The following is a 27,673-nucleotide window of genomic DNA, read 5'->3' on the forward strand; positions in this document are numbered from 1 at the left end:
AGTAATGCATCTCCCCTATAGCCTGATTCTTCCAAGTGAGCTGGCCCCATACTACAGCTGAAGGGAGCAGAAATGGTTTGAGTCAGGCAGAAGATATGGAATCTAGTTGTAGGATCAGGGCAAGGGGCCTCAGGATCCAGTTCCTGCTCAAAACCCTATTATGATCCCATCCTCTCTGGATCTTCCACAGGAAAGGGAAAACTACATTGATATGCCCCAGCACATACTCCCTCATCTCACAAACATATCAAAACAACAGTTGCCTGTTTATTGTTTTCTAAAACAAAACAAAACGAAACAAAAAAAAAAAAACAAAAAACTCAAACCATACTCAAAATCCCACTGGAAAGTTGAGTTGTTGTTACTGAACCGAGCTCTCACTCAGGTTGTCTCACGGAGCACAGGGTGCAGTGGACGGGGGAGTGGGCTGTTGTCCTGGCAGAGCTGGATGATCACTTGCACCAGGACAGGCATCAGAAGAGTTGCACACCAGTTTTGATCCTGTGCATCTGTGCCTGGTTCCAGTAAAGGCGCTCGCACTTGCCACTGCTGCAGTTGCTACTGCCGACATCACAGTTCATGTTCAAGATGCTGCAGAGAAAGTGAGGGGTCAGTGAGGGAAGGAAGCAGCTTTAGGCTTGGGGGAGGGGCCAAAAGTGCTTGACTGGGGTGTGTGTACGTGCGTGCATGCATGTGTCTCTGTGGGAAGGGTGGGGCCTGAGGCCCATCCTCCTTCCTGGCTTTATAATGAAAAGACTGGAGCAAATCTGAGAAACAATTTCAAGTGGGACCCAGGGTTGGCTCTGCCCTCCCCCCTTACTTGAGGTAGGGGAAAGGGAAGGAAGAGTGGAATTTCTGAATGAAGCTTTATGCAGAGCCCCAGTGCACAAACCAGACTAAAGCAGAGCTGCTAGGGTTGAGGTAAGGGAAGGGGCCCTTCCCCAACCCACCACCAGGAAGATATTGAAAGTGGCTCCCTCAACAAGGCCTCCTCTCAGGAACTTGGGGGCCCAGACGACTCTGGGCTGGGTCCTTCCCACACCCAGCAGATGGTTAAGAGGCCCAAGGCCAGGCTTGGGCAGTAGGGCTAGGCCCAACTCCCCTCCCATAACTGTAAGATTGTGCTAGGGAAACAACTACTGACTGCCCTCCTTCTCCCTGGCTCAGAACACTCTTGCTTCCCCTACTTCCTGCAGATCCAACATCCTTCCACCTGGATGAGGGTGACAGCTGAGAGCAAAGCCATCATCTTTTCCTTCAGGCAGATCCAGGGTTACGCTACTGCAGTAGAAAAAACCCTTAGATGATCTAGTCCTATACCCTCCAACCAGCCGCCATCTTATCAACAAGGCAACTGAGGCCCAAAGATGAGAAAGGACTTGCCCAGGGCCACATATTCAAGTCAGGGCTGGAGCTGAGACAAAGAGCAAGGGTGGGTGTGCCTTGCTCCAGCGGAGAAGTCTCCCTTACTACAGGGGTTCTGGAAGCTGAGCTGAATCAGCTTCTTTCCTGATTTAACAGCTCCACCTGCCTATACTTCACCCTTGATACCCTGGTGCTCATCGAGCCAGCCTTACCCAGGGCCAGGTTAGTTAGGGCTGAAGGGAGAGGGGATGTCTTTCTCAGACAAGTGAACCTTACTCCCAACTATAGACTACCTGGCTTCCGCAGCTGCCTCCTCTCTTCTTCAAGAGGCCTGCTGCCCCCTGGCTTTGAGTAGAGTCCATGACATAGCTTTTGACCTGGCCTTCTGGGGTCCCTGGGTTCTTGAGCCCTCTCCCAAAATGCCAGATGAAGAGGGGCTCATCTCCCAGGGAGCAGGCACACAGGGGCCCACAGAGGTCTCTGGTACTCAAGGATTTTCCTCATCACAATGGCCCAGCATTCTGGAACATACAGGCCCTCTGGATGAGCTTTTCTGTTACCAGCATAGCCCCTCTGAGGGTTGCTTATTACTGGCCCCCTGATGCCCAAGGGCTCCTAGGCCCATGGTCCAAAGGCAAATTTTGGGGGAGAGCATGGAGTCCTGCGTAGGCCTTGCTACCACGATGCACGGATAGTGCAGGGAGGCTTACTGATTACCTTGTGCACCTTTAGACAAATCCCTTCCCCTTTCTGGGCCTCAGTTTCCTTGTCCACAAGAACATGAAATAGATGGATTATAGCATCTTGTTCTTGAGCTTTTGGGAGTGGTGGACCTGTAGAGAATATTGAAAGCTACGGATCTGTCTCCTCCCAAAACACACACATGCACATGTACACATGTTCACTTAGACTAACTGAATGCAATCTGAGAGTAGTACCAAGCCAGCTGTGTGTGACTACTTTACTGACTCCCCACTCTAGGGCAGGGTATCCTGGGCAAGGGCCCAGCCAGTGACTAGAGTTTATACTTCACTGATTTAAGCCGGCAGGGACAGCCACTGCCCCTACCCACCCCACTTGGCCTCCACCTCTCCCCTCTACAGGTGGCAGAGAAATGGGGTGAGAAATCCTGCTCCCATGGGCACTCACCCACTCTTGCACTTCGGGGGTTCCACCCGCTGCTCTAGCACAGGCTGCTCCAAGAGATACATGGTGTCATATTTATCCAGCAGCAGCTCAGCCGGGTCTTCAGTCTGACCTGGCACTCGGCCTATAGGGAATTTTTCCCATCGTACATCCTCTGTGGAACAGAGACAGGTGGCAGGAGTGGACTGATGAACTGAGGCTCTGGTGCACAGGCCCACCCACCCAGCCCACTGTGAGGTCACTCAGCACAGGCCATCTGCATATCCCCAGTCTCACTCCTCTCTCACTTCCCATCACAGCCCACTGCACCATGCAGAGTCCCCCACCACACCTCTATCTCTCACACACAGGCATATACACAACTATAGACATTTTTGTTCCTCTGCTTTCCCCCCATTTTCCCAGGCATGTCCCCATAGACACAGACAACATCTTTAGACCTGGCTGCATCATGGCCTTGAACTCACTCTCATCCCTATTTCCCTGCCTGTGGGAGAAACACACACACACCACAGAGGGTCTGCCTATCCCAGAATTCCCACAGCAGCTCCCTTCCAAACCCACTGCTACCTATCTGTATGACTTAGATTTCCTCCACACCTACGTGCTAGCCCCCTGACGTACTGCAATGCCACATTCTTTCTTAGAAGCGGCTTTGCCTGAAGTGATATACATACACACCCACACCCTCACCCACCTCTGGGTGGACTCTCTCAGAAGTAATATACACCCCTTGCCCCCAGATGCACAAAGAACATCCCTCCTCTAGGGAAAGGCTGTCTCCACTACACAGCCTGCCCCTCATTGCCACCCAAGTATACACACAGAAGCTCACATACCAAGCCCTCATTCAGTGAATGTCCCCGGTTTCATACCTCGCCCTGCCTCTCACACCTCTCATTCAGACACACAAACCAGAAATTCCATCCCTACCTCCACACACGTGTACACGCACACACAGATGGAGCAATGGCAAGGGGGGAGGGAACGACTTAATGCTCTAGCCCTTACACATTCATAACCCAAAACCCTGCCCTCCACACACATTCCACTTTAGGTGGACCATGTCATTTAGCATCTCCGTCTTCTCACTTATACACCCTTCAAACAGTACCATATTCATTCCTCCCTCTCCATGCTTACACAGATGAATGCAGTGTTTCTGAAAAAAAAAAAGCCTTCACTAGTGAGCTCCATGTAGATTTTGTTCCTGGCCACCTGCTTCTCCTTGGTTCAGTGTTCTCCCTATAATAATGCTCCTGGCATTCTGTAAGGTATCAACTCTGGACTGGCTCTTTAAAATATATTTTTTCATTTTATTTATTTGAAAGGCATGGGAGGAGAGAAGGAGAGAAGGGGAGAGAGAGAGCGAGCGAGCAACCAGTATAGAGATCCCCATCTATTAGTTCACTCCCCAAATGCCTGCAATATCCAGGGCTGGGCCTGACTAAATCAAGCAACCCAGAACTCTATCTGGATCTCGCACATGGGTGGCAGGGACCTAGCTATTGGAGCCATCACCTGCTGGAACTGGAAGACTTGAGCCCATGCACTTGGATATCAGACGTGTGCATCTCAAGCAGCATCAACAAACTGCACCAAACTCTTACCCATGGACTAGCATTTTCTTTAAATTACTTATTTATTTGAGAGACAGAACAATAGAGACATCTCATCTGCCAGTTCAATCCCTAAATGCCTGCAATGGCTGGGACTGGGCCAAGTCCAGAGCGAGGAGCTGGGAAATAAATCAGGGTTTATATGGGTGGGACATGATTATTAGAGTTATTACTGCTGCCTCCCAGGGTCTGCATTAACAGAAAGCTGGAGTCAGGAGCTGGATCCTAGTATTGAACCCAGGTACTCCAACATGGGATGCAGGCATCTTAATCACCAGGCTAAAAGCCTATCCCTGGACCAGCTTTTTATATAACCCAGAGGTGCCCCTCAAGAAGGGCTGTGCATCTGGCTGCCCACTCCCTACCCCTAGCTCTTACAGGTTATACCTATCTTGATGCCCAGAATCATGCACAAGGGTCATTCCCCTCATGGGTTCTGTTTGTCACTGACCTGACCATCTTCCACATTGCTAACATCCCCTACCCTCCGTCACTGTCCTTACCTCTAAACTGACACTCTTGTATATGGACCCTCAGTGACAGCACAAATACACAGGCCACCTCTGGGATGGCTGTCTCACTGTCTGTTCCCAAGCCCTTCCACAGGTCCCTACCTCTCATTATTGCTACTTCTTTTTTTCACACAAATACCTCTTGGCCCTTGTGGGTCTTGGTGACACTGCCTCCTCTTCCAAAAAATATACACGACCATGTATGCATGTATACACAGCTGTACTACTGTACATTTAGCAAAGATTTCACGATGACTTCTCCTTTCACTATCCCACCCCCCACACACACACAATTCTGCTTGTGCCAATGTGCCTTTCACTAGTTTTAAAAACTCAAAAACACAGCCCTCCTTGCCTTAAGGTATTTGTCAACATGCCATTATTTGTCCAGCAGGTGCAAGTAACCCCACCCTCCCACCCACCCACACAGGGACACAAATGTACTCTCCCACCCCTAGTACTCAGGGCCTTAATGCCCTAGCCCCTCCACACCTGCCTCTACACAATGACACAGACCATACCTTTCCCCATAGGCTTATTCCCTGCCTCCCCACTCATTTTCTCACTCCTCATTGTGCTCCCCAAACACCACACCCAGGCCCCACCGTTTTCTCTCCCTACTTCTCTCATACTCTAGCACATAGGCCGTGCTCCTGCCTCTACTGTGTGCATACACACACATAGGCTCCCACACACATCACTGTTCTGTTACTCCTTCTGGGTCTCTGCTCACTAACCTGTGAGGGCACTCAAAAGACCACTCAGAAAAGCAGCTTGCCACTCTCACATCACCAACTGTCCCTGCATTCCTCCCTACTCTACTTTGATAGCCCTCCTGTGTGCTTCACCTAAATTGTACTAGTCCTTTTCTTCTCTTCAGATCTCACTTCCAGTTTCTCTGACTTAATTCCCTGGGTTTGTTCTTTCTAATACACACAGCAAAATCCTGTCTTACCACCAGCCAGCCTCTCTGTGTAATCCACTCATATATACATAAAAAGCTCTCTCACTGTCCATGAATGACATGTGCAGAATCATCCACATACACACCCTCCCTCCTCCGGCCTTCTCTTGCCTATGCGTCACTGCCCAGTGCCCACACCCACATACTTTCTCTACATGAAGCAGCCAGCAGCCTGATGGTGGTTCCCGGAGCTCACAGGCTCCATCCTAAAGGAGAGGGAAGCCACGTGTCATCCATGTATCAGGCTGCCTCCCAAGCTTGCCTCACCTCCACTATGCCCTGCTACTTTCCATCTCTTCCCTAGGATGAAAGGAAACCTCCAGAGCCAGCCAGAGGGAAGAAATTGGTGTAGGATGGAAGTGGCTATCAGGCGTCTTACCTGAGCTAACTTGCCATGAAGAGCCTTGCAAAGCTCCTCTTTTGTGGGCCATGAAATTGGCAAACTCGAAACCGGGAGATTCCTGCAATATAGTGTAAGGTGCCACTTCCATTCCTTCCTCCTCCTCTTCGTCCTCCTCCTCTTCGTCATCTTCATCATCTTCATCACTTTCACCCTCCTCTGCTTCCTCCTCCTGGTCATTTTCCCCTTCTTCTTCCTCTTCCTCCATTTCTTCTTCTTTCTCTTCCCCCTCTTCTACCTGGTCTTGCAAGCCTTTGTCCTCCTCCTTCTCTTCCTCTTTGACATCAGTAAGGCTGTCCTTCTCCTCCTGCTGCTGGGCCTTTCCTTCAGCCCCACAGTTGGAGCCAGCTGGTTTGAGGATGGACTGCAGGCTATCCAGGGTGTACGGAGACTTCCCAATGGGGGAGGGCTCAAAGCCCTCCAGCTCCAGGCTATCTTCTCCGTTCTGGGTATAAATGGAACAGAGGCGCAGCAGCTTCTCCTGTTCCCCTTGTGGTAGGACCTGCCCCATGGCTTTGAAGACGCTGAGCAAAGGGAGGGATGGGGTAGGTAAAGATTCAAAATCTCAAGTCATTTCATACCCTAATACTCCAGAGGGTGTGGACTTGGTGTCTAAGCTTCTAGACATGCCTTTGAAAGGCAGTGCAGCAGAGCAGAAAATACAGAAAACAGGACCACTGGACCCTGAACAAGCTCTGGTTCCTCTCTGTACCTTATTTCCACGCTCAGTAAAATGAGGACAATAATGGTACCTATCTTAATAGGGTTGTTGGGAGGAGTAAATAAGAAAGCTGACATTGAATGCCTGGCACAGTGCCTGGCACATAGTGGGCATGCAATAAATGATAGCTCTTAATCTGCACTGAAATGCTACATAAATATGCAAACTAGCCAGTAGGTCTACAGGGCTGGAGATGAGAATGGCAGACCCCTCTCTCCGCTGGCCTAGTGGAGCAATCTGTCCAGTGCTCCAAGGATACACCTGGAAGTGGGCTGGGCTCCTTCTGCACGGAACACAAAGTGCCATCCCTGTGCGGGAACAGCTACAGCCCAGCCTGGAATGGAGGAAAAGAAAATAAAAAAAGCAGCCGTTGACAAGACAAAGCAGGATGTGGGAGAGAGGCCAGATGAGCACTGTGGACCTACCGTGGGCACCATGGGAGCCGGGGGAGGCAGAGAGCACAGAGGGCAGGTGAGAGCAAGGGAGGGCTTCGTGCAGGACCAGAGACAAGAGTGAGCACACCGTGCTGGGTGCGGTGAGCAGCCTGGCTGGAGGGCAAGGCCTGTGCTGAGGAGCTGTGGGAGGAAGACAAGGCTGGGAAGGACGTGTATGGGGGGGGCGGTGCAGGGGCGGGGGTCACCTGCCAACTCTGAGCACAGGTGAAGGCTGCTTCTGAAGATCACCATGGTGACTGTGTGGAGGACGCCACGTGGAGGACAGCCTGGGCGGGCAGCCTGGAGGCAGGGAGCCTACCCTGTAGCCACAGTTCAGGCCAGACTCGGTGAGGGCTGGCCTAGGGTACCAACAGTGGAGATGGAAGGGAGAGAAGCTGTGAGGGACAGACAGACAGACAGAGGGCAGGGCTTGTGACGCTGGCAGGGCTCTGGCAGAGGAGAGTTAAAGATGAGGACACGGAGCACACACAAGACGGGGCTCACAGCAAAACCACCGACACACACAGAGCCGCTGGGAAGGAGAACTCATGGAGGGGGAAGGGGACGAGCACCCCTCACAGGGCCACGCACAGAACCTGGCACCAACAGGCGCCCAGGTCCTGCCGGGCGTGTGGCTGGGAGTTTCCTTCTGGGTGTGTTGAGACTGAACTGTGGGCAGTTCCCAGGGGGAACGTCTGCTCCATGGGCTGTTTGCTGTCCAGACGCATGTCGACTGGTCACATACATTAGCACAAGCAAGGCCGGGGGCTAGTGGGACCGCCACTGAGAGACCGGGGGACCCTTCTCTGTGGGGCTAATTTCATATTCCAGGAGGACACTGGCTCAAACCAAGCTGATATTGGCTGGCTGGAGGAAGCGCTTGAAAAGCTTCCAGCTTTATTAGAGGAAAAGCCAGAGAGAAACTCTGGCCTCTCACTGCGATCCATTAGTGTAATGAATAATAAATATCCCCATGCATCTGATACTGGCAAGACTCCTTATCACTGATGTTTATTATTACCCACCAGCTATCTCGAGCTGCCTAGTCTGACTGCTAAGGTGCAGGGCTGACAGGAGTTCTGAAATGCACCTCCTTCCTTTTATGAGCCTAATGACAGACACTTTCTGCAATGGTACAATCTAGTGGGACATTACAGAAGAGCATGGGACTAAAGACAGGCTATCTAGAATCTGGCCCTAGCTCTGCCTGACTTGCCACATAACACCTGGGCAAATTCTCCCTGATTCCCAGTCTGTGCAATGGGGAGATGAACACTAAATTTACTGATTATCTGGGGAAGATAGGATCTGTGCACAAGGAATCGTACCCAAGTGAGCCGCTGTTACTGCTGGCATATGTCGCATCCCTCTGGTCTGCTTGGGTTGGGAGAAGATCTCTGTGGTCCAGACTTCTCCAAGACCAGCAGCTTCCATTCTGCAGGCACTTAGGATTGGAAAGTACCTTGAAGGTCACCTATCCAAGCCTCTCCATGCTGCTCTTTTCAGTCCCCCCACCCCCATTGCATACACATGCCATGTTCCTTCTGGACTTTGAAACTTCCTTTTCGTTTTTCCTCTGCTTGAATTGCTCAAAGGCCTCCCCTGACACTCCTCCAGGCCCTGTGGTTCTCCTCCCACTCTCCCACCCAACCGTGTAACTTCTAGTCTCCAGCACATACATCTGGCAATGTGGCTGTTTGGTTCAATCCCATCTACTGGAGGTCTTGCCTTGACTGTCTACAAGACCTCATTTTTATCTTATGAACACATTATTTTGCCATAACGGTTCAAGAAATACTTCTGGACTCAATAGGGGGACCAGCGGACTAAGAGTCTTGGCATCCAGATTCCCACTTCAGTCATTCCCCAGGCACTGGGTCAGTTCCCAGCTGGCAATGAGAAAGCAGAGGACAGTTCAGTTCAATTACGTTTACTGGTGCCTGGACTTGTGTGATAAGGCTGGGGCACAGATAGTTAACACAGAGCCCTTTCCCTTGAAAAGCTCAGTCAGAAAAAGTGAAGGAGACACTAGGGGAAGTAGACAGGGCAACACAAAATCTCAGATTTGGGAAGTATTTAAGAGTGAACAGGACAGGGTAGATGGTGCCACCACCAAGTAAGCTAAGGAACAGAGGAAGATCACTTTAGAATCAGGGCAGGGAGTAAGCTGACCAATTCTCTTTTGGTCCCAGTAAGTTGTCTGTGGGTCATCCAAGGGGAGATGTTCGATGTGCATAGCAGGCTGAATCTTGGGGGAAGGGCATGGGCTAGATAAAGAAATTTGGGCCTCAGCACTTTGTAGGAACTCGTAATCAACACAGGCACTTCTAGGAGGGAGTAGTAAATAGCATCAATGCAGAAGACAGAGACACTGTCAAGGGCCACTGGATTTGGTAATCTGGAGGTCAGCTCTTGGGGTTAATGCCAAATTATAGCAGATTGGGGAGTTAAGAGAGTAGTATGGAAACTGAGACCATTGAGCATAGACTACTCTCTTGAAATGTTTTGACTGGAGAGGAAAGAGTGACAAGTTGGAGGTAACCCAACAGAGGAATTTGGGGGTGAAAGGAAATTTTGCTTGTATTGTTATTGTTTTAAGATGAGAAAAACTCGGGGATATTCATAGGTTGAAGAACAAGAGCCGGTAGAGCAAGGGAGAGGCTGAGGGAGGCCCCAGTGATGGTGGCAGAGGTGGCTCCAGAGCACAGGTGAAGGAGCAGGCTTTGAGGCAGGGCAAGGCCACCTCTTCCTGAGACAGGCAAGAAGGTTCAGTGCAGCCACAGATCAGTTCACAGGAGTGAACTGGATCTCAGGTCGAGGGGGCCCTGCTGGATGCCTCCATGTGCTCGAGGAAGCTAGGGTAAAATGGGAGAGGGGGAAGGGTTTGAGGTGAGTGGTAAGGGTTTAGAATAGTCAAGAAATGAGAGAAAAAGTGGTCAGAAAAACAAGTCAAAGTTCAGACAAGCAGAAATGAGGCCTACCTAGCCCAAGATTAAAACTCATATACCTCTGCAGTGGCAGCAATCCGCAGGGCTATGTATAGGCTTTCTCCAGCAGAGCTCAGCTACCCAGATTGAGGAGCAGGGAAGCAGAATGGGGAGAAACAATCCCAGCTTGGGTTTTGCAAGTCAGATGCAGCCAAAGGATGGGCAGAGCTGAGGATGCTGATGATGAGTGGCTGAAAGGAGCAACCACAGATACGACTGAGGGGAAGCAAGGTCGAGGGAGGCAGGAAATAGAAAGATACAGGTCTGGATGCAGACAAAGAGCAGATGTCATGAGATGCAAGGTGAAAACTAGAAAGACGAGAGGTGGTGGTCGCCGAGTGGGATGCTGCGAGGTCAGCTTTCAGAGGTGGGACACCTCCAATGAGGGCAATGGGCTGCTGAGTGTAGTGGACAATGGAAGTCACTGGTGAGCAGCAGATGGGTCACCCAAATGAAACAGGTATTGCTCCAGAAAGCAGGAAGAGAATCAGATGCTAAAGGCTTCTATGAGTATGAGGGAAGTGGCTTGGGGTCAGGAAATGATAGAGAAAAGGCAAAGGAGACAACTACAAGTATTTACACAAAGCAGTGCAATATTCAGTTTGACCACAGAACCACAATGGGTTGGGTAAAAGGGATTTGGAGGAGGTTGGGCCAGAATCAGAAAGATCTTTGAATGTCAGGCTCAGAAGCCTGTACTTCAACAGGAAGGCAGCAGAGGGCCAGTGAAGGTTGCTGAGCCACTCTCAGAGGTACACTTTAGGCATGCACTGGGCATGCAGTCAGAAGACCTGGGTTTAATAAAAACAGCAGCTACCATTTATTGTGCACTTAACTCTGTGCAGGCCACTGTGCTAAGCATTCTCATGCTGGACTCAGCCCAGCCAGGTCTTAAGTTGTATGTTCTTTGGGAAGAACACCTTACCCACCCCCCTCCCCAGACTCAGTTTTCCCATCTATCAAGGGGAGCAACTCTGGGTTAGATGTCCTCAAAAGGGCCTTCCAACTTGGCCATTGTAGGGCTGTGTGGCCCTGAGGCTCACGGGGCCTCACTATCTTACCAAATGGAGTTCAAGAGACTTACAGCTGAAGGAGCTGGCAGCTAGCCCAGCAAGGTGAGCCTAAGCAAGACTCAACCACCCGGGGCCAGTCAAGATTGGCAGAGCAGTTGAACAGTCTCCAGTTCTTTCTTGATTCCCATTGGCTCGCGGAAAATTGGCGAGCATCCCGTCCTGAGAGAAGAAAAGACTTGAGGAGGAGGAACCATTGAGCACCCTCCCCCCACCCCGCCAACCTTTTGCCTTGGAAGGTTTGGCTATATCCCTCCCCTTCCTCCTAGACCACCCACCCTATTGCTCCGAACTACTCAAAGCTTTCAAGGCACTTTGCCCTAGAGCAGTTTACTTGGCTCTGGGAAGAGAAAGGAAGAGGGAAATTTGTCTACTGTTGCCCACGGGAGGTGTCTGCCTAGTACTTCTCAGCAGAGAGCTAAGGACAGTGGCAGATGCTGCTGCCTGGGCTGCCTTAGGCCCTCAGATTAGGGCTACTCTGCCTTACCCAGCTTGGTGTTGGCCACAATCAGTTCAACAGTCCATCTGAGGATGTAGGTGGGCCGGATCCCACTGTTGCCCAAGGCTGGCAGCTCAGAGAACAACCTGTCCAGCAGTGCCTGCGTGAAGGTCTGGGAGTGCATGCCCCTGAGCAGAGGCTGCCAGAACTGACAGAACGGCCTTGGCACCAGGATGTCATTCAAGTCCACATTTTCTGATTTATGAGGGACAACCGTTGATGGGGGACAAAGGGGAACACGAGAGCAAGGGCAAGGCAGAAACAGAGTGCAGACATGCACACGCGAACCCCACCACCACCAGTGGAGTTGCCACCACAGAACAGGAAGAGAGAAGAGAGAAGAGAGCAGAGCAGCAGAGAGAGAGAAACCAGTTAGTATCTAGCAAACAACAACTGATTCAAAATAAAGAACAAAAGAAAAAAGAGCTCTGGTTCTAGCTTCAACTTTGTCAACAACTCACTCTGACTTTCGCTCAGTACTTTCCCCCTTCTGGACCTCAGTCTGACCATCTATAACATTAGGATTTTGGACTAGATGACCTCACAAGGCCCTTCCAGTGCTGCTGTTCTAGCTTCCTAGTTAGTGGCTAAACCACAATTGACATGGCACAATAATGGCATTAATACTCCCCAGACCTGACCCCAGCCCACTGAAGCCCCACAACTGCATTATCAGTGTGGCTACCTGTTCTGCTCACACAGGAGAGCTGAGGGGCTTCCACAAGCCATGGGATGGTGGGAAACAGCCCTAGTCCCACAGTCCAGGGCCCCCTAACCCACCTCTGGTGTTCCCACCCAGAAAACAGAGAACCCTAAGGCTACAATGAGGGCCCAGGACCTTACCTTCATACTCAATTTGCAAAGCTGCCAATTGTTCAAATGTGGGGATGAGGAAGCCATCATCTAAAAAAGCATCCAGCACAGCCTCCCTGGAACAAGAGGACACCAATTTATCAAACCAAAGCTAGCAGAAGACCTTCTTCTAACTACCCCCACCACCTCCAAGGCAGCTAATGCCTCTGGCTCAAATATCCTAAACAGCATGGGGGGAGGGGCAGTGGGGAGGAAGGGACAAGGAGGTAAGAATGGGGAGGGAGGCAGGCAACAGTTGGATCTTAGGCTTCAGCCTCCTGGAGCAGGGGTGGAGGCAGAGGCCTGTGAACAAGTATTTATGAAGAACATGCTGATCTAAAGCCCATAATGAAGATAGTAATAGCTGAACAAGCCTCAAAACACCGATAGAGAAAAGTCTCAGGCCTGAGATCATAAGGTCTCAAGTCTTCTAGACTTGACCTCAGTTCCTATGCAGTCTTTGTTTTGCTCTTAACCATTCCACCCCTCCCCTTCTCCCTGGATGCACTCTTTTAGATCCTAGAGGTAGAAACCTCAGGGACTCATTTGCTCTGATCAAATATGACCCACACGCCTTATTACCAGGAACTCCTAGAACTTCGAACAGTTAGAGGAGTTGAAGGAATGAGCTATAGTGGCAACCTCTCATCCCTCTCTACCTTAAACCTAAACCAGCAACAGCAAGCTGACTCCTCCAGAGCTACTGGTTCCCCAGGAAGCACCTCTAGCTGACCTGCTCTAGGGGAAAAAGAGCTCCCAAGGTATCCCAGTGCCTGGAGGGCTGACATCCAGCAGAGCAGGCTTGAGGAGGAAATAGCTGTCCTTCCATCTATCTCCTTGAATAAGTACTCAGAAAGAACAGTCCTTGCAGCCAGCCTGCTCAGCAATGCTGGGCAAACACTATAGGACAGAGTCACAGGATAGTGTTCCCAAGCTGCCAACGGAGTCGCTGCCCACTTTCTACTGAAGGGTGGAGCCAAGAGGTCTGGGCTAGGCAGACATTGTTCAAATACCTTTGAATCTAGTCCTATCCTAAGGATGAAAAGAAGACTCTGGGGCAATGCCAGCCTACACTGTAGGCTTCTACCCAGGCCCACTGTGCCACCTATACCACATACCTACACACTCTGCTGCATCCCAGATGCCTTTCAGGCTCTCCATAGCTGGGAGGGTTTTTTTTTTTTTTTAAACATTGTTTTCTTATTTTTGCCCTGCAGAGGTTTTTAATGGAAAGCTCTCCCAAATCCTTGGTAGCTGTATTCAGTTAGAAAGTCCATATGAGTTAGGGAGGACAGAAAAATGGAGATACTCTTTCTCTGCTTTGAATTGAACTGAGCACTATTTTTGCAAAAAAAAAAAAAAAAAAAGTGGCTCACAGCACTGAGAAGGGCCTCCTCTGACTCCTCTCCACACCCCCCACACCCTGTTACATATCCTGTAACAGCAGTTTGCAAGAATGCACTAGCAGTGCTCACCATTTAACTTTTACCTCAAACTTGGACAAGACCTAGTCAAAGTGGTAAGGATCAAGGGCTTTTCCTAGTTTTCCAGAGCTTTACATCTTACTGATGAAGTCTGTGTATCCTATGAAGAGGAGGAAAAAGGGTAGCTGGGGTTGTCAGCTTACTGTCAGAGGGGAAAAAAGGTAGCTGGGGTTGGATGACAGTGGACGTTCCTGACTCTGACCATTCTGACAAACTCCCACTAGGTAGCTGGCTAGGCTGGGGAGCAGAGGATCATGCAGGGTCATAGGGTGGGGGATAAGGTTTATCCTCGGGATTTCCTACAGCAGAGCTTGACAGATTAGGATATGAGACAGATTTCAGTGAGGCCGCTAGCCTGGTTACCTAGTTACATACCTGTTCTCCCATGTAATGCCCTTGAGCTCTGCCATGATGCTTTCCACACGTGGGGACAGGTTATTCCATGCCTTAATGGCCTGAGGTAAATGCCTAAATTTCTCCAACACCTGCCAGCAAAGAGGGTTCCATCAGAAAGTTGGTTCGGCCAAGCAACCCACCCCCACCCCTCCAGCATCCCTTCCCATTGGACCTCAGCACTGACCTTTAGGGGGACAGAGCAGGGCATGCTAGGATGGGCCCACAACTCCCCTACTGGCCCTGTAACTTAGATTAAACTGCCTCAAATACCAGATTTTCTCCTCCTCCTTCACTCGCTCCCATCCCCCACCTAATTCCCTGTGGCTCCCAATTACCAGATACTCATACTGAAATGTCCAGTGGGGGCATTTGGTTGCAGATAGGCAGAGACCCTTGAGCCAAAGGGTGAGGGGAGGCAAATGGATTATGGATGAAAGAGAATCAGGAGACGCAGGTATAATTGCAGTTCTACTGTTAATTATATATATATAGGGTGTATTCCTTTACTCATTCGTGGCTTCTGTTTCTTCACCTGAAAAAAGGGAGGACTGTGCTAAATGGTTTCTGAGCTACCTCCCTTCCTATTAAAACAGCACCCCTTTGAGGGATCTCATCTAGAAAGCCCTTGGGCCCCATCTGTTGGTCAGCTGAGGAATTGCAGGGCTGTACAACTACCCGGTCCCAGTTGTTCCCTACCACCCAGCAGGGCAAATTATACACAAACTTCATCATCTGCTCCCTTCCATCCAGTGTTAGGATCAGCCAGATTGACTCAACTCTTCTTGTCACCTTCTTAGTTCCCCCTCTCTCTTTCCAACAAGTTCCCTCATGCTTTGACACTTTTCTTTCAAATTCCTTCTTAAGACTTCTTTCTCAGATAGCTGGCAAGAGGGAAAAAATGGCTGGAGCAGATGAGAGCACTCCAAGTCGAGGGCACTTTCTTACCTTAAACTGCTCCTCTTCATATGATACCAGCAGATCTCGGGCTCTTTCTAAAAACAGAATGGGGAGACAGATAGGGCAGCCAGCCTAGCTCCCTATTCCTGCTGGGATCCTGAGGCCCTCTCATCTCATTTCTTTGGAAACTAGCCAGGTAGATGGTTTGTGATAGTAATTTTTTAAGCTAGGACTCACCACACCCCAGAAAAAAATACTGAGCCAAAAAAATAACCAATGCTACCCCCTAAGCCTGAGCCCCACCTCTACCCACAGGGATACCTACGATGGACACCTACCATACAGCTCTTTTTGTTTCAGAACCTTTTTCAAATGAGACTCCACTTCTTGGCTGACTTTGTCTTCTATGTCAGCCCCGACATCCAATTCTGCACCTTTTCCATCGGTCTGAGGCTCTGGTTGCTGTTCTGTGATATTATCAACAACTACATTCTTATCTTGATCTTCATCTGTCTCTTCCTTGTCCTCTAACTCCCAGCTGTCTCTCAGGCTGTTTTCCATTTGGCGGCACCAGTAGGTCTTCTGGAGCCAATCCAAGACAAAGTAGCAGCCTAGAGGAAGGGAATAACCAAAGGCACTGCCATAGACCCAGCCACAGATAAAAGCAGTTAGCAGGTCCCAGCCCTTATTATAAGCTCCCAGCCTTATATTGTGAGCATTATGGAAAAACCCCAGGAAAGAGGATTGGCTCCAAGGCTCAAATCTCAAATATCCAGAAGAAGCCTCTCTTACTCTGTGTTATCTCTCTGTGCTTGGCTTTATCCTACTCACCAGCACCTTTCCTAGAAAAAAAACCTCTCCTAGCATTTAAGATGAGATGCCAAAACCAGCAAGGGGCCAGTAAGTAGAACAGACTAGTTTTCACTCTTGGTCTCTGCCAAGTCTTTTCCCTTTTCTACATCTGTTTTACCATCACAAAGGGCTAGGCTATCGAAGGGGTTCTTAATTGATACGAACAGAGAACTCCTGGGTTCATGACACTGTCATTGATGGCTCATGCCACTCAACTCTCCCACCACTAGGGTGAGGTGAGTGAGGCTAACGAGGCTACCACCTCAGGAGCAAGTTTTAAGGATAGGCTAAACTTTGTAATCAAAGTATCCAAACTTTGAGTGAAAACTAGTCTGTTCTACTTACTGGCCCCTTGCTGGTTTTGGCATCTCATCTTAAATGCTAGGAGAGGTTTTTTTCTAGGAAAGGTACTGGTGAGTAGGATAAAGCCAAGCACATCGAGATAACACAGAGTAAGAGAGGCTTCTTCTGGATATTTGAGGACCCAACAGTGCCCTGCTAAGTCACACTGGAGCTTGAAACAAAAGAAGTCAGTAGTACTAACCCTGTTTTTATTTAAAATTTTGATTTTGTTAATTACAGATTTTTTTCACATTAAAATGTTATCTTGACAGCTGAGCTTTTGATGCCCCCTTAAATTTTATGCTCAAGGCAAGCACCTCACTTGTCTTACCCTGGTCCCCACCATGACCCCAGGTCTACCTCCCTTTCCCTCTACCTCAAGTGCCACCCAGCACAGGCCCCAGGGCTTAACTGTAACAGGTATATCCCCTAGGTACTCACCTCTACGGCAGTCATTTATATGGGGCATTTTCTTGTGGGTCAACTCATGGCGAAGTTCAACAATCCAGTCTGGAATGTTCACCTAATTGTGGGGGAGGATGTAAGTATAGAAATTTGAAAAATATTAAACCTAGAATGGACCCAGAAATGAATTAGCCAGACCATCCTCCTCCATCTTACAGAGAAACTGAGGTCCTCAGAGAAGATTTCAGTCTTACTGGCAGAGCCAAGATTAAAAACCAGGTCTCCTGATTCTTTTGTACTACACCAGAGGGGTAGTCTTGAAAATCAGAAAAGGTACTCACTTCCCCCAACCATCAACTACACTCCAACAGAAAAATTCTTATGAATGACCATTAACAATCACCTTCTCCAGCCTCCCTTTTCCCCATCCCCTCTCCCTGGGTACCCTACACCTCCCTTTCTTCCTCTCATAGCTCCTCCAGGAAGCTTCTCTGATGACTGAGAACATGACTGTCCTCTGGGCCTCTACACATTTCATGTTGTCACTCAGGGCAGGAATGTCTGGTATTTTCATGCTGCTAGGCTGAGCTGTCTCTTCCCTCAGATTGTCAGCTCTCCAGGGGGAGGGGCTGTGATTGCTACCTCTTTTCTGTCCCCTCCCCCACAGTGGCCATTCCCAGCAAGCTAAGCAGGCAAAGCCCACTGAGATACCAGTCATGAGCAAGGGAGCAATTCTGCCTCTTTCAAGTTGGAAGGTGAGGTTCTGGGGTTCTTGCTGGGCTTGGCTGGTAGTACTGAGATGAGCTAGTCTGAATGTCTGCCCACATGATTACCCCATGTCCCATTTGGTGAGCCCGCCTGGAGAGAGAGAGAACTGAGCAAGACCATTTTATCATACGCACCTCTTGAGCCAGGTACTTGAGGGGAACCTTGGCAAACTTTGTCTTCCTCTCTGAGATAAGATTCACAAACCTGGGGTTGGGGGAGAAATAAGTGGCACAGCCCGAGGAATCATTTTATTCAAAACACCTGGCTGAGTTACTGACCCTTTACATTTCCACCACCTTGCCACTAACTGGCCTGTCCTAATGATTAGTATCAGAACAGGAACGGCTCCATCCTTTCCAACCTTCACTGAGAGTCTGCCCTGTAGGTACTGAAGCCACACAGGTAAAAAGACATTACTCAGGCCTTGAAGAGTTCAGTCTAGGATAACAAATTGTAACACAATATATTATGCTAGAACAAAACACTGCATCAAGTGACATGGGGAGCAGTCAAATGATGGAGAAGAGAACAAGGGAGGACCCCCAAGGCAGAGAAGGGGAACAGTGTGAGATGAGAAAAGGCTTTGGCAGATGACAAAGCTCAGAGGCAACTTTTTTCCCAATTTGCATGAGACAGCTAGAACCATCATGAGTAGTTCTGTGAGTCAGGAACTCCCAGCCCATGTCTCCACTGCCACAACTCAGCAGCCCTCAGTGTTCAGGGAGAAATGAAGGGAAAATGGGTGATGCTAGGTATAGACAGGGGGAGGGTTGAAAAATCCACAATACATTCACAGCCAAGGCCAACTGAACCATTCAGGAAAATTCCTCCAGGTGAGGAGTTAAAGGGGAAGAAAAAAAATATCAGACTGTCAAAGCTGGAAGAGGCTGAGAGAAATCACGTGGGTTTGAACACCACCACCATCCCCATACACATTCCAAGAAAAATGGAAGAGAGCAAACTTTCAGGAAAAGGAAATAAAAAGAAGAAAAGTGTTGACAGGGGCTACCAAAAGCTGTCAAGTCAAGCAATTGCAGGATGACCCACACTGAGGACACAAAGAGCTTGTGGCTTCAGGTAGCACCAGGAACCAAACTTTGCTTATCACATGCTTACCCCCCCACCCCCAAGCAGGCCACAAAGCCAACCCCACCCCTCAACCTCATGCAGGTCTTACCTGACCAATGCCATGCCATAGAGCAGTCTAAGTTCATCATTGCCCAAGCCACCAGTTGCATCCAAGAGCTTACAGCGTATCAGGTCAGCTGTAGAAGCCACTGCCAGGGGGAGTTCATTGCCTAACCTAAAGGGCCACAGGCCAGCACTATCATAAAGGCCCCTTACACTGGTCCACCCTCCACCTCAGAATCTTGATTGCTGTAGGCTATTCCCATGATAGATTGGCTCAAGAGCACAGGAATGAAATCACCAGAAGGTGAGTAGAAACAGGGGAACGTCTGTGGGACTCGACTCTACACAGGGCATGGGGGGGTGGCCAGGGTAAAAGAAGACCACCGAACTGTCCATCAAGAGTTGCGTGGACACACCCCTTTCATTCACCCGGGAAATCCTCACCCCTTTCAGCTAAAGAAGCCCTTTATCCCTTACTAGCCTGCCCCCCAACTAAATCTTAGCAACCTGAGGCACCCCACTTAAACGTGGTTTTGTAGGCAAGACTCCCTCCACATCTTCCGTAATACCAACAGGGCGCTAAGCTACTCCGTAAACCCGGGATCAGGCCCCACTGCCCGCCCCCCGGCACCCTGTAAAAGGGGAAGGTCACTTTTTGGCGGGAAAGGTTCAACCTCACAATTGAGAGGACCAGGGAGGCACAGCCCTTTACTTTCCATCACAAATGGCATTAATGCCCAGGGCTCGGCGACTTTCCCTGGGGCACTTGGGGGCGGGGGCGGGGCCACAGGCAATTTCGGGGGAGACTGGAAAATAGGGCCTCAGAGGAACTCCACAAAGGAGTCGTAGAGCGTGGAGTAACAGGACTGAGCCCCCCTCCCTTACCTGCTCCTCCACACGGTGATGCGGTTCAGGGCGTACCGCTGCAACTTAGGGTCATCACAAAACAGATAAACTGTCACTTGGTCCCACTCGGCCTTGTTGAGCCAGGCAACCACGACGCTGCGTGCCCACAGTGGCGACAACCCTTCCTTTTTGACGCACTTTCCGTACCACGCACTGCACACGCGATCCATGCCACGGGGACCCAGACCTGGCCCGGCCCCAGATTCCCAAAAACACTGGGCCCCACGCCAGCCCTGTGTCGCGGCACTCCACAGTCTTCCCCTCAACGTGCTACCTTCACTCCAAACCGCCGCCGCGCCAACAGCCAATGGGAGAGAGTGACCCCAACGAAAGCCCGCCTCTCTACGTTAAGGTGGCTAATCGGAACGTGAGAATTGGAAGCTGACCTTATTACGTAAGGATTTACGTCCTCGCCGGCAGGCCGGAAATGTTCTCTTCACAAAGCAGCCCTACCAGCCGCAAGGGTTCAGTCTCAAGGTTCCGCAAGTCTCCTGGTTGCCAACGGATTTCTGTCCCCGGAGTTTCTAGGGCCCGGTTTCAAGGTTCCGCAAATTTCCCGTTGGCCAACGGATTTCTGTTCCCGAACAGAAGGGGTGTGTCTAGACCGAAGGAAACATTATGAAGCGCCCCTTAGCGGGCGAAAGAGGACTCGTCGTCCGGCCGTACTTCATGGAAATATGCTTTAAGTTTATTTTTGTAATCACGAGTCCGGTAAAACGAGTCCAGCTATCCCGGTAAAACACCACGTACACTAGCACGACTACGGAGCGAACATATCTAGGGGTTGGCGGTTGGCCGGCGGTTAAGACTCCGCTTGGAAGGGCTACATCGTATATCGCAGTGCCTGGGTTCTAGCCCCGCGAGTTCCAACTTCCAGCTATAATGCTGCGTCCTGAGAGGCGGCATATTATGGTTTAAGTATCTGAGTCCCAGCCACCCTCGTGGGAGACACGAATGGAGTTCCTGGCTCCTGGCTTCCATCGGGTAGAGCCCCGGCTGTTCGGTGCATTTAGCAAGTAAACCAGCAGATGGACGATCTCTCTGTTTCTCTTTGAAAAAAATAAAAATTTGTAAAAAATCTAGAATAGCTAAAGTTGGCCTGAAAAATCTGCCGTCTTGGCAAATACCAATCGGTACCAGCCTGTTAAGCGGCGATATGAGGTATGAATGGGATAAGAGTTCTTGAGAATATACATGTCTGCATTCTTAATTTTGCCATTAACTATGTGTTCTTGGACAAGAGTCTGCCCCTCTCTGAGTATCAGTTTCTTCATCTGAAGGATTTAGATTGGTCGCTAGGTTTTCTTCCATCACTGAAAATTGTACGATTTTACTCTACCAGAATTTCACTGTTAGTTTCAACATCCACAAAGGTGTACTTGTTTCTTTCTGAATAATTCCCTGAGAGTTTGGAGTTCTGGGGGAAAGCAATATTATGGAACTTCTTCTGGTTTTACAGGCTGACGAAAATGGATTTAGGATTGCCCTAATCCTTCCCGCAAAAATTATTTTCTGATTTAACACTTGAGACAGACCTGCTGATAACAATCTTAACAGTATTGCTGTGAGTGGTTTTTGTTTCTTTTTTAATCTTTACTGCAACAAATCCCAATTTATCCTCTATATGTACTTCTTTCTCCAGCCACGTTCTCCTAAGATATAGTCTGCCTATTGTTCTTAGAAGCTTCCATGTCCATAATGTTAGCTCTACCTACAACACTCCTTTCTTCCCACTGCTCATCTTTAAAATTCTGGATCTTCTGTCAAATCTAGTTTCCCCAAGCAGGGTAAATCTGGCCCTTCTCTGAATCCACACAACACTTTTTACATCCCTGTATTGGAGGAAAAGAGACAAAGAAACTCTTACTGAACATCTACTATCAGCCAAGACTTACCCTAAGTGCTTGACAACATTAAACTTTATCTGAACCCTGGGCTCCAGAAAAGCATCTACAGTTAGGAAATCTTTCTTTCTTTCTTTCTTTCTTTCTTTCTTTCTTTCTTTCTTTCTTTCTTTCATTTGAGAGGTATAGTTACAGAGAGTGAGAGAGAGAGACAGAAAGAAAGGTCTTCCCTCCGTTGGTTCACCCCTCAAATGGCCACTACGGCCGGCACTGTGCCGATCCGAAGCCAGGAGCCAGGTGCTTCTTCCTGGTCTCCCATGTGGGTGCAGGGACCCAAGCACTTGGGCCATCCTCCACTGCCTTCCCGGGCCACAGCAGAGAGCTGGACTGGAAGCAGAGCAACCGGGACTAGAGCCAAGTGCCCATATGGGATGCTGGTACCACAGGCAGAGGATTAACCAAGTGAACCATGGCAATGGCTCTGGAAATCTTAATTGCAAAGGACCACACTGTCCTGGCAAGTACCCCAAGATAAAACCCTTCCACAAGGTGACTCCCATAAAGACTCATGGATGACTCCATTCTTTACCTGCTTCTAAAAAACCCTAAGTTTCTATTCTTCTCTTTGAGTGTTCTCCCTATGACAATAGCCTGAATAAAATGGTTTCCTTGATTGCCTGGTGCATTTGCTTTTCTATTAAGTTGGCTTTGTTTTCATTAGTTCACAGATAAAAATGAAGTTCCACCAAGAAAGGAGGGAAACGTGATTCGTTTATAGCTCTTTGTAGCTCTGAAGCCTAGCATTACTCCACAACCCTCAGACACAGGGTTATGATCTACCTGTTTACAAGACTGCTTCAGAAATGAAAGCTTCAAGAGCCGGAGCCCCAGTTACCTTTAATCCTTGTTTGCTGAATTAATTCCTGAGTGAACTACATCAATTCCCAGTAAGGTAGTGTTGCAGTGTTTCTCAAACTTTCTTTCCAATAGAAAAAAAAAAAGCCTCTTTTAGGTAAATAGGAAAGCAAAACAAAATCAAAACTATATTGAAAATTGAAGTGTTGGTCCAAAGGACAGTGGCCTGTCCAAAAGACTGCGCCCTCTGAGGAACTGCAGGCCTGTGAAGGACGGAGAGGGAATTTATGTCCCTTCCAGAACCTCCGGCCTTCCAAAGCCCTAAAGTGGCAGAACTTCCTCAAAGACACAGATAACCCACTTGAGAACAAATGCACCTCAGAACCAGGTACTGGGAGGTTATAACCAGAAAACACATCTCAAATTAACTGCTCTGGTATGAATGTTTGGCTAGCAGTTAATACACTAGATTAGGATTCCCTCATCCCATTTCTGAGCGCCTGGGTCTGAGTCCCAGCTCTGCCCATTCCAGCTCCCTGCTAATGCACACCCTGCAAAGCAACAGGTAATGGTCCAAGTGGTAGGGTCCCTGCTACCCATGTAGGAGACTTGCACTGGGTTCCAAGGTCCTGGCCTCTGCCTGACCCAGTCCTTATTTTTTAAAAGAGATTTATTTATTTATTTGAAAGGCAGAGTTACAGAGGTAGCAATAGAGAGAGAGAGAGAGAGAGAGATCTTCCATCCGCTGGCTCACTCCCCAGATGGCTGCAATGACCAGAACTGTGCCAATCAGAAGCCAAGAGCCAGAAGCTTCTTCTGGGCCTCCCATGCAGGTACAGGGGCCCAAGGACTTGGACCATCTTCTACTGCTTTCCCAGGGACTTGAACTGGCACCCATATGGGATGCCAGCACTGCAGGCGAAGGCCCTACCCACTACACAACAGTGCCAGCCCCATCCCAGTCCTTGCCATTGTGGCATTTGAAGAATAAGCCAGCAGGTGGAAGTATTCTCTTCTCTCTGGAGTGTGTGTGTGTGTGTGTGTGTGTGTATCTGTTTCTGCCTGTGGGGGATAAAAACAGCAATAAAAAATTTTTAACTGCCTAATTAGATCATAGACTCCTTTCTAGAATCATACTATTCATCTAATGAGGGGGGGCCCCAGAAGTCATCTTATCCAGTCCCCTGCCTAAGTACATTGTATATCAATGAAATGGGAACCTATGCCTTCTTGGCATAGCTTTAGATGCTAGTAATTATTTTTCTTTTTGTGATAAGTAGAGTTAGCCAGTGAGAGAGAGAGAGAGACAGAGAGAAAGGTCTTCCGTTGGTTCACCCCCTAAATGGCTGCTAAGGCCAGCGCGCTGCGCCAATCCGAAGCCAGAAGCCAGGCGCTTCCTCCCGGTCTCCCACGCGGGCGCAAGAGCCCAAGCACCCGGGCCATCCTCCACTGCCCTCCCGGGCCACAGCAGAGAGCTGGACTGGAAGAGGAGCAACTGGGACAGAATCCGGCACCCCAACCGGGACCAGAACTCGGGGTACTGGTGCCACAGGCAGAGGATTAGCCAAGTGAGCTGCGGAGCCGGCCAATGCTAGTAATTATTACAGTAGGGAGTTGTTGGTGTGTAGCCTCCATCTTTCATGCAGCAGTAGCCACATGGCTTCTTTCAGCTCTCTCCTGAAATGGCAAACAGCATCATACATTAAAAGGTCCCATTCAACCACTTAATCTGCATAAGGAGCACCTATACTCCAGTACTCAGATTATGTGTTCTTTTCTAACAAAGCTGGAAGCTTTTTCTCCTAGCATGAAGTGTGTAAGCTAGAAATAATATTTTAGGGATCTATCAGCATCTTTTTAAGGCCCAACTTTTAAAACATTTGTGGATTCAGGGTCCAGCATTGTGGTATAATGGGTTAATCTGCCGCCTGCAACACTGGCATCCAATATGGGCACTGGTTTGAGTCCTGGCTGCCCTGCCTTCGATCCTGCTTCCTACTGGTGTGCCTCAGAAATCAGTAGAAGATGGTTCAGGTCTTTGGGATCCTGCACACACATGTGAGACCCGGATGAAGCTCTTGGCCCCTGGCTTGGCCCAGCCCAGCCCTGGCTGTTGCAGCCGTTTGGGGAGTAAACCAGCAGATGGGGGATCTCTTCTCTCTCTCTCTCTCTCTCTCTCTCTCTCTCAACTCTTTCAAGAAAATAAATACATCTTTTAAAAAAATGTGGATTCAAACTCATTGTAAGAAATGTATCTGACTTCATGCCTCGTTTAACTCACACACATAAACAAAGTCCCACAAAACAATACTTAACCATTACTAAATGCAGTTCAACTTGGTTTACTTCATTTCAGTTCTTGAAAAATGTTGAACATCACTGTCATATAAGGGGGTCATAAACATGTACCAGCCACCAGTGCCTGAAAATCAAAAACTATCCTCATATTCAGCCTGGCCACCAGAGGATAGCACTAAAACAATACCTTACTGTTCACATTAATAGGATTCTGTTATTCTGTCCTGATTAGCATAACTTTATTTTGGGGGGACCCCAGTGCCCATGCAAATACTATCATTGTTCATTACAGAAATATCTCAACAACACTTCAATGGAAAGCATCAACAGAGGGTTTGAAATTTCCCAGTGTTCTTTGAATTCCTAACCTTAAAATCCTTGTCTTGCTGTTTTCAACAATCCTGAACAACTGTATCACAATCCTTATTTACCTCTAATTAAGTCCCTACATTAAAAGACCCATCTGAAACCAAATATTCAATTCTCTAATTTACACCTTACCTTCCCCCCTCTCTGAAACACTAGGAAGCTTTACAGAGATGGTGCTCTCCTTTACCCCCAGTAAGCGAGAAATTCAGCTTTGATCAACAGCCTGTGTTACTGATGTCTAAGGAGCCAGCTTTTGATATATCAGAGGGTGCAGGGTTTGTTAGGGGGAAACTTACAAGCAAGCAGAGAAGTAGCAGGGTGCACACAGGCTCTGAAACTCTCCTTGTTCCATAGCATAGGCCAGTCACAGATGTTCTACAAGAATTAAGGTCGAAGTCCCCTCAAAGAGGGACCTGCCTGGATGGCAGGCAGACTGTGCCACTATGAGCACTCCAAGAGAACACAAGAGAGCTTCGCCTCCAGGATACCTAATTTCTCTAAGTAACAAAAAATGTAACAATGATCTCCCACGGTCAGGAACAATGTTAGGGACTGTGCATTCCAGGGCCAAGGTCTGAATGTGAGGGCCCTAGGAACAGCTTTGCCTGCCAGGAACAAGTTGACATCAGTCAAAGACATTATCTTTCCACAGCTGCTTTAGTTTGGTGCAGCCAACTAAACTCCTGAAAAGGGGAAACAAATGAGCCTCCAGAGCCATCAAGATTTTTTTCTTATCAGTTGTCCAAGAAGTGATTCCACAAATGACTATTGATTGCGACCTGAGGTTAAAACAAAACAAAACAAAACACTGTTCTCACTCCTGCAATACTAAGTTCATTATATTTATTGTGACCATGGTTTCATATATCCACATGTGTTAAAATTCATCAAATTTTACACTTTGTTTTTTTTTCTCTGTATAGCTGTGCAGTAAAATTCATTTAAAATTATTTAGGAAATTTTAAAGACAGACAAAAGAAGTTTTAACAATTACCAAAACATGACCAATCTTGTTGCATCTATACTTTTCATTTTCACCAGGCCCCTGATGAATTTTTCAATTTTAGTGAGTTAGAATTTTCCTAAAATATGCTGCATATATTTAAAATGTAAAATTTGATGAATTTTAACATATGTGGACTCAGGGGCCTGGTGAAAATGAAAAGTATAGATGCAACAAGATTGGTCATGTTTTGGTAATTGTTAAAACTCCTTTTGTCTGTCTTTAAAATTTCCTAAATAATTTTAAGTGAATTTTACTGCACAGCTATACAGAGAAAATAAAAACCAAACACCTGGGGCTGACATTTGATAAAGTGGAGCAGTTAAGATGCCTCTTGGAACACCTGCATTCCATATCTGAGTGCCAGATTCGAGTACCAGCTCTTCTGATTCCAGCTTACTGCTAATGCATATCCTGGGAGGCAGCAGGTTAGTAGCCTAAGTACTTGGGTCCCTACCACCCGCATGAGAGACTCAGATTGAGTTCCAGTTTCCTGACTTCAGTCTGGCCAAGCCCAGAGTATTGCAGGGATTTGGAGAGTGAACCAGAGTATGGAAGCTCTCTCTGTGTCCGCCTCTGCCTGCTTTTCAAGTTTTAAAAAATTAAATAAAAAATTTTTTAAAAAACCTGTTCTCCATACCTGCATAGTTATCACAAGGAGAGTAGAGAATGAAAGTAGCTCCAAAGCTCCAACAGACACAAGTTTCTTTAGAGCCCTCTGTTACTTTAGTGAAAAAAAATATTTTAAAAAAATATTTATTTATTTATTTATTTGAGAGGTAGAGCTACAGAGAGGCAGAGAGAGAGGTCTTTCATCCACTGGTTCACTCCCCAGATGGCCACAACAGCCAAAGCTGCGCTGATCTGAAGCCAGGAGCCAGGAGCTTCTTCCAGGTGTCCCACGTGGGTGCAGGGGCCCAAGGACTTGGGCCATCTTCTACTGCTTTCTCAGGCCACAGCAGAGAGCTGGATTGGAAGTGGAGCAGCCGGGACTTGAACCAGTGTCTATATGGGATTCTGGCACTGCAGGTGGTGGCTTTACCTGCTTCGCCACAGTTCCGGCCCTGAAAGAATTTCTTATTCTGAGAGCTAAGTGGTTTTCATGCCTTGAATACTTCATTGAAGAATACAAATTGGGGCCTGTGTTGTGGCGTAACCAGTTAAGATTTTGTCTGCAAATGTCGGCATCCTATATGGATGCCACTTCAAGTCCTGGCTACACTCCTTTTTTTTTTTAACTTTTATTTAATAAATATAAATTTCCAAAGTACAGCTTTTGGATTATAGTGGCTTTTTCCCCCTATAACCTCGCTCCCACCTGCAACCATCCCAGTTCCTGCACCCTCTCCCATCCCATTCACATGAATATTCATTTTCAATTATCTTTATATACAGAAGATCAATTTAGTAAATACTAAGTAAAGATTTCAACAGTTTGCACCCACACAGAAACAAAAAGTGTAAAGTACTGTTTGAGTACTAGTTATACCGTTAATTCACATAGTACAACACATTAAGGACAGAGATCCTACATGGGGAGTAAGTGCACAGTGA

The 27,673-nt window shown here is 48.3% G+C and overlaps 1 protein-coding gene across 4 annotated transcripts; it reads right to left on the reverse strand.

Moving 5' to 3' along the window:
• Positions 1 to 247: 247 nt before the first annotated feature.
• Positions 248 to 20,187, reverse strand: LAS1L (LAS1 like ribosome biogenesis factor). 4 transcript variants are annotated; one of them, XR_011385315.1, is made up of 14 exons: positions 19,730 to 20,069; positions 18,891 to 19,016; positions 17,848 to 17,917; positions 16,982 to 17,063; positions 15,685 to 15,957; positions 15,395 to 15,441; positions 14,429 to 14,538; positions 12,561 to 12,646; positions 11,706 to 11,912; positions 11,233 to 11,380; positions 8,490 to 8,605; positions 5,986 to 6,530; positions 2,515 to 2,665; positions 248 to 591 (listed from the first exon to the last, which is right to left on the reverse strand). XR_011385315.1 is itself a non-coding variant. In XM_070066355.1 (13 exons), the coding sequence occupies exons 1-13, from the start codon at positions 19,918 to 19,920 to the stop codon at positions 474 to 476; spliced, it is 2,154 nt and encodes a 717-aa protein (XP_069922456.1). In that variant the 5' UTR covers positions 19,921 to 20,069; the 3' UTR covers positions 248 to 473. The 4 variants fall into 4 exon arrangements, 3 of the variants coding, with proteins under 3 accessions (XP_069922456.1, XP_051683707.1, XP_069922457.1); XM_070066355.1 differs by lacking the exon at positions 8,490 to 8,605; XM_051827747.2 differs by lacking the exons at positions 8,490 to 8,605; positions 18,891 to 19,016; positions 19,730 to 20,069 and adding an exon at positions 20,137 to 20,187.
• Positions 20,188 to 27,673: the final 7,486 nt, after the last annotated feature.

Source organism: Oryctolagus cuniculus, chromosome X, assembly GCF_964237555.1.
Source record: "Oryctolagus cuniculus chromosome X, mOryCun1.1, whole genome shotgun sequence".
Classification (NCBI taxonomy): Eukaryota; Metazoa; Chordata; class Mammalia; order Lagomorpha; family Leporidae; genus Oryctolagus; species Oryctolagus cuniculus.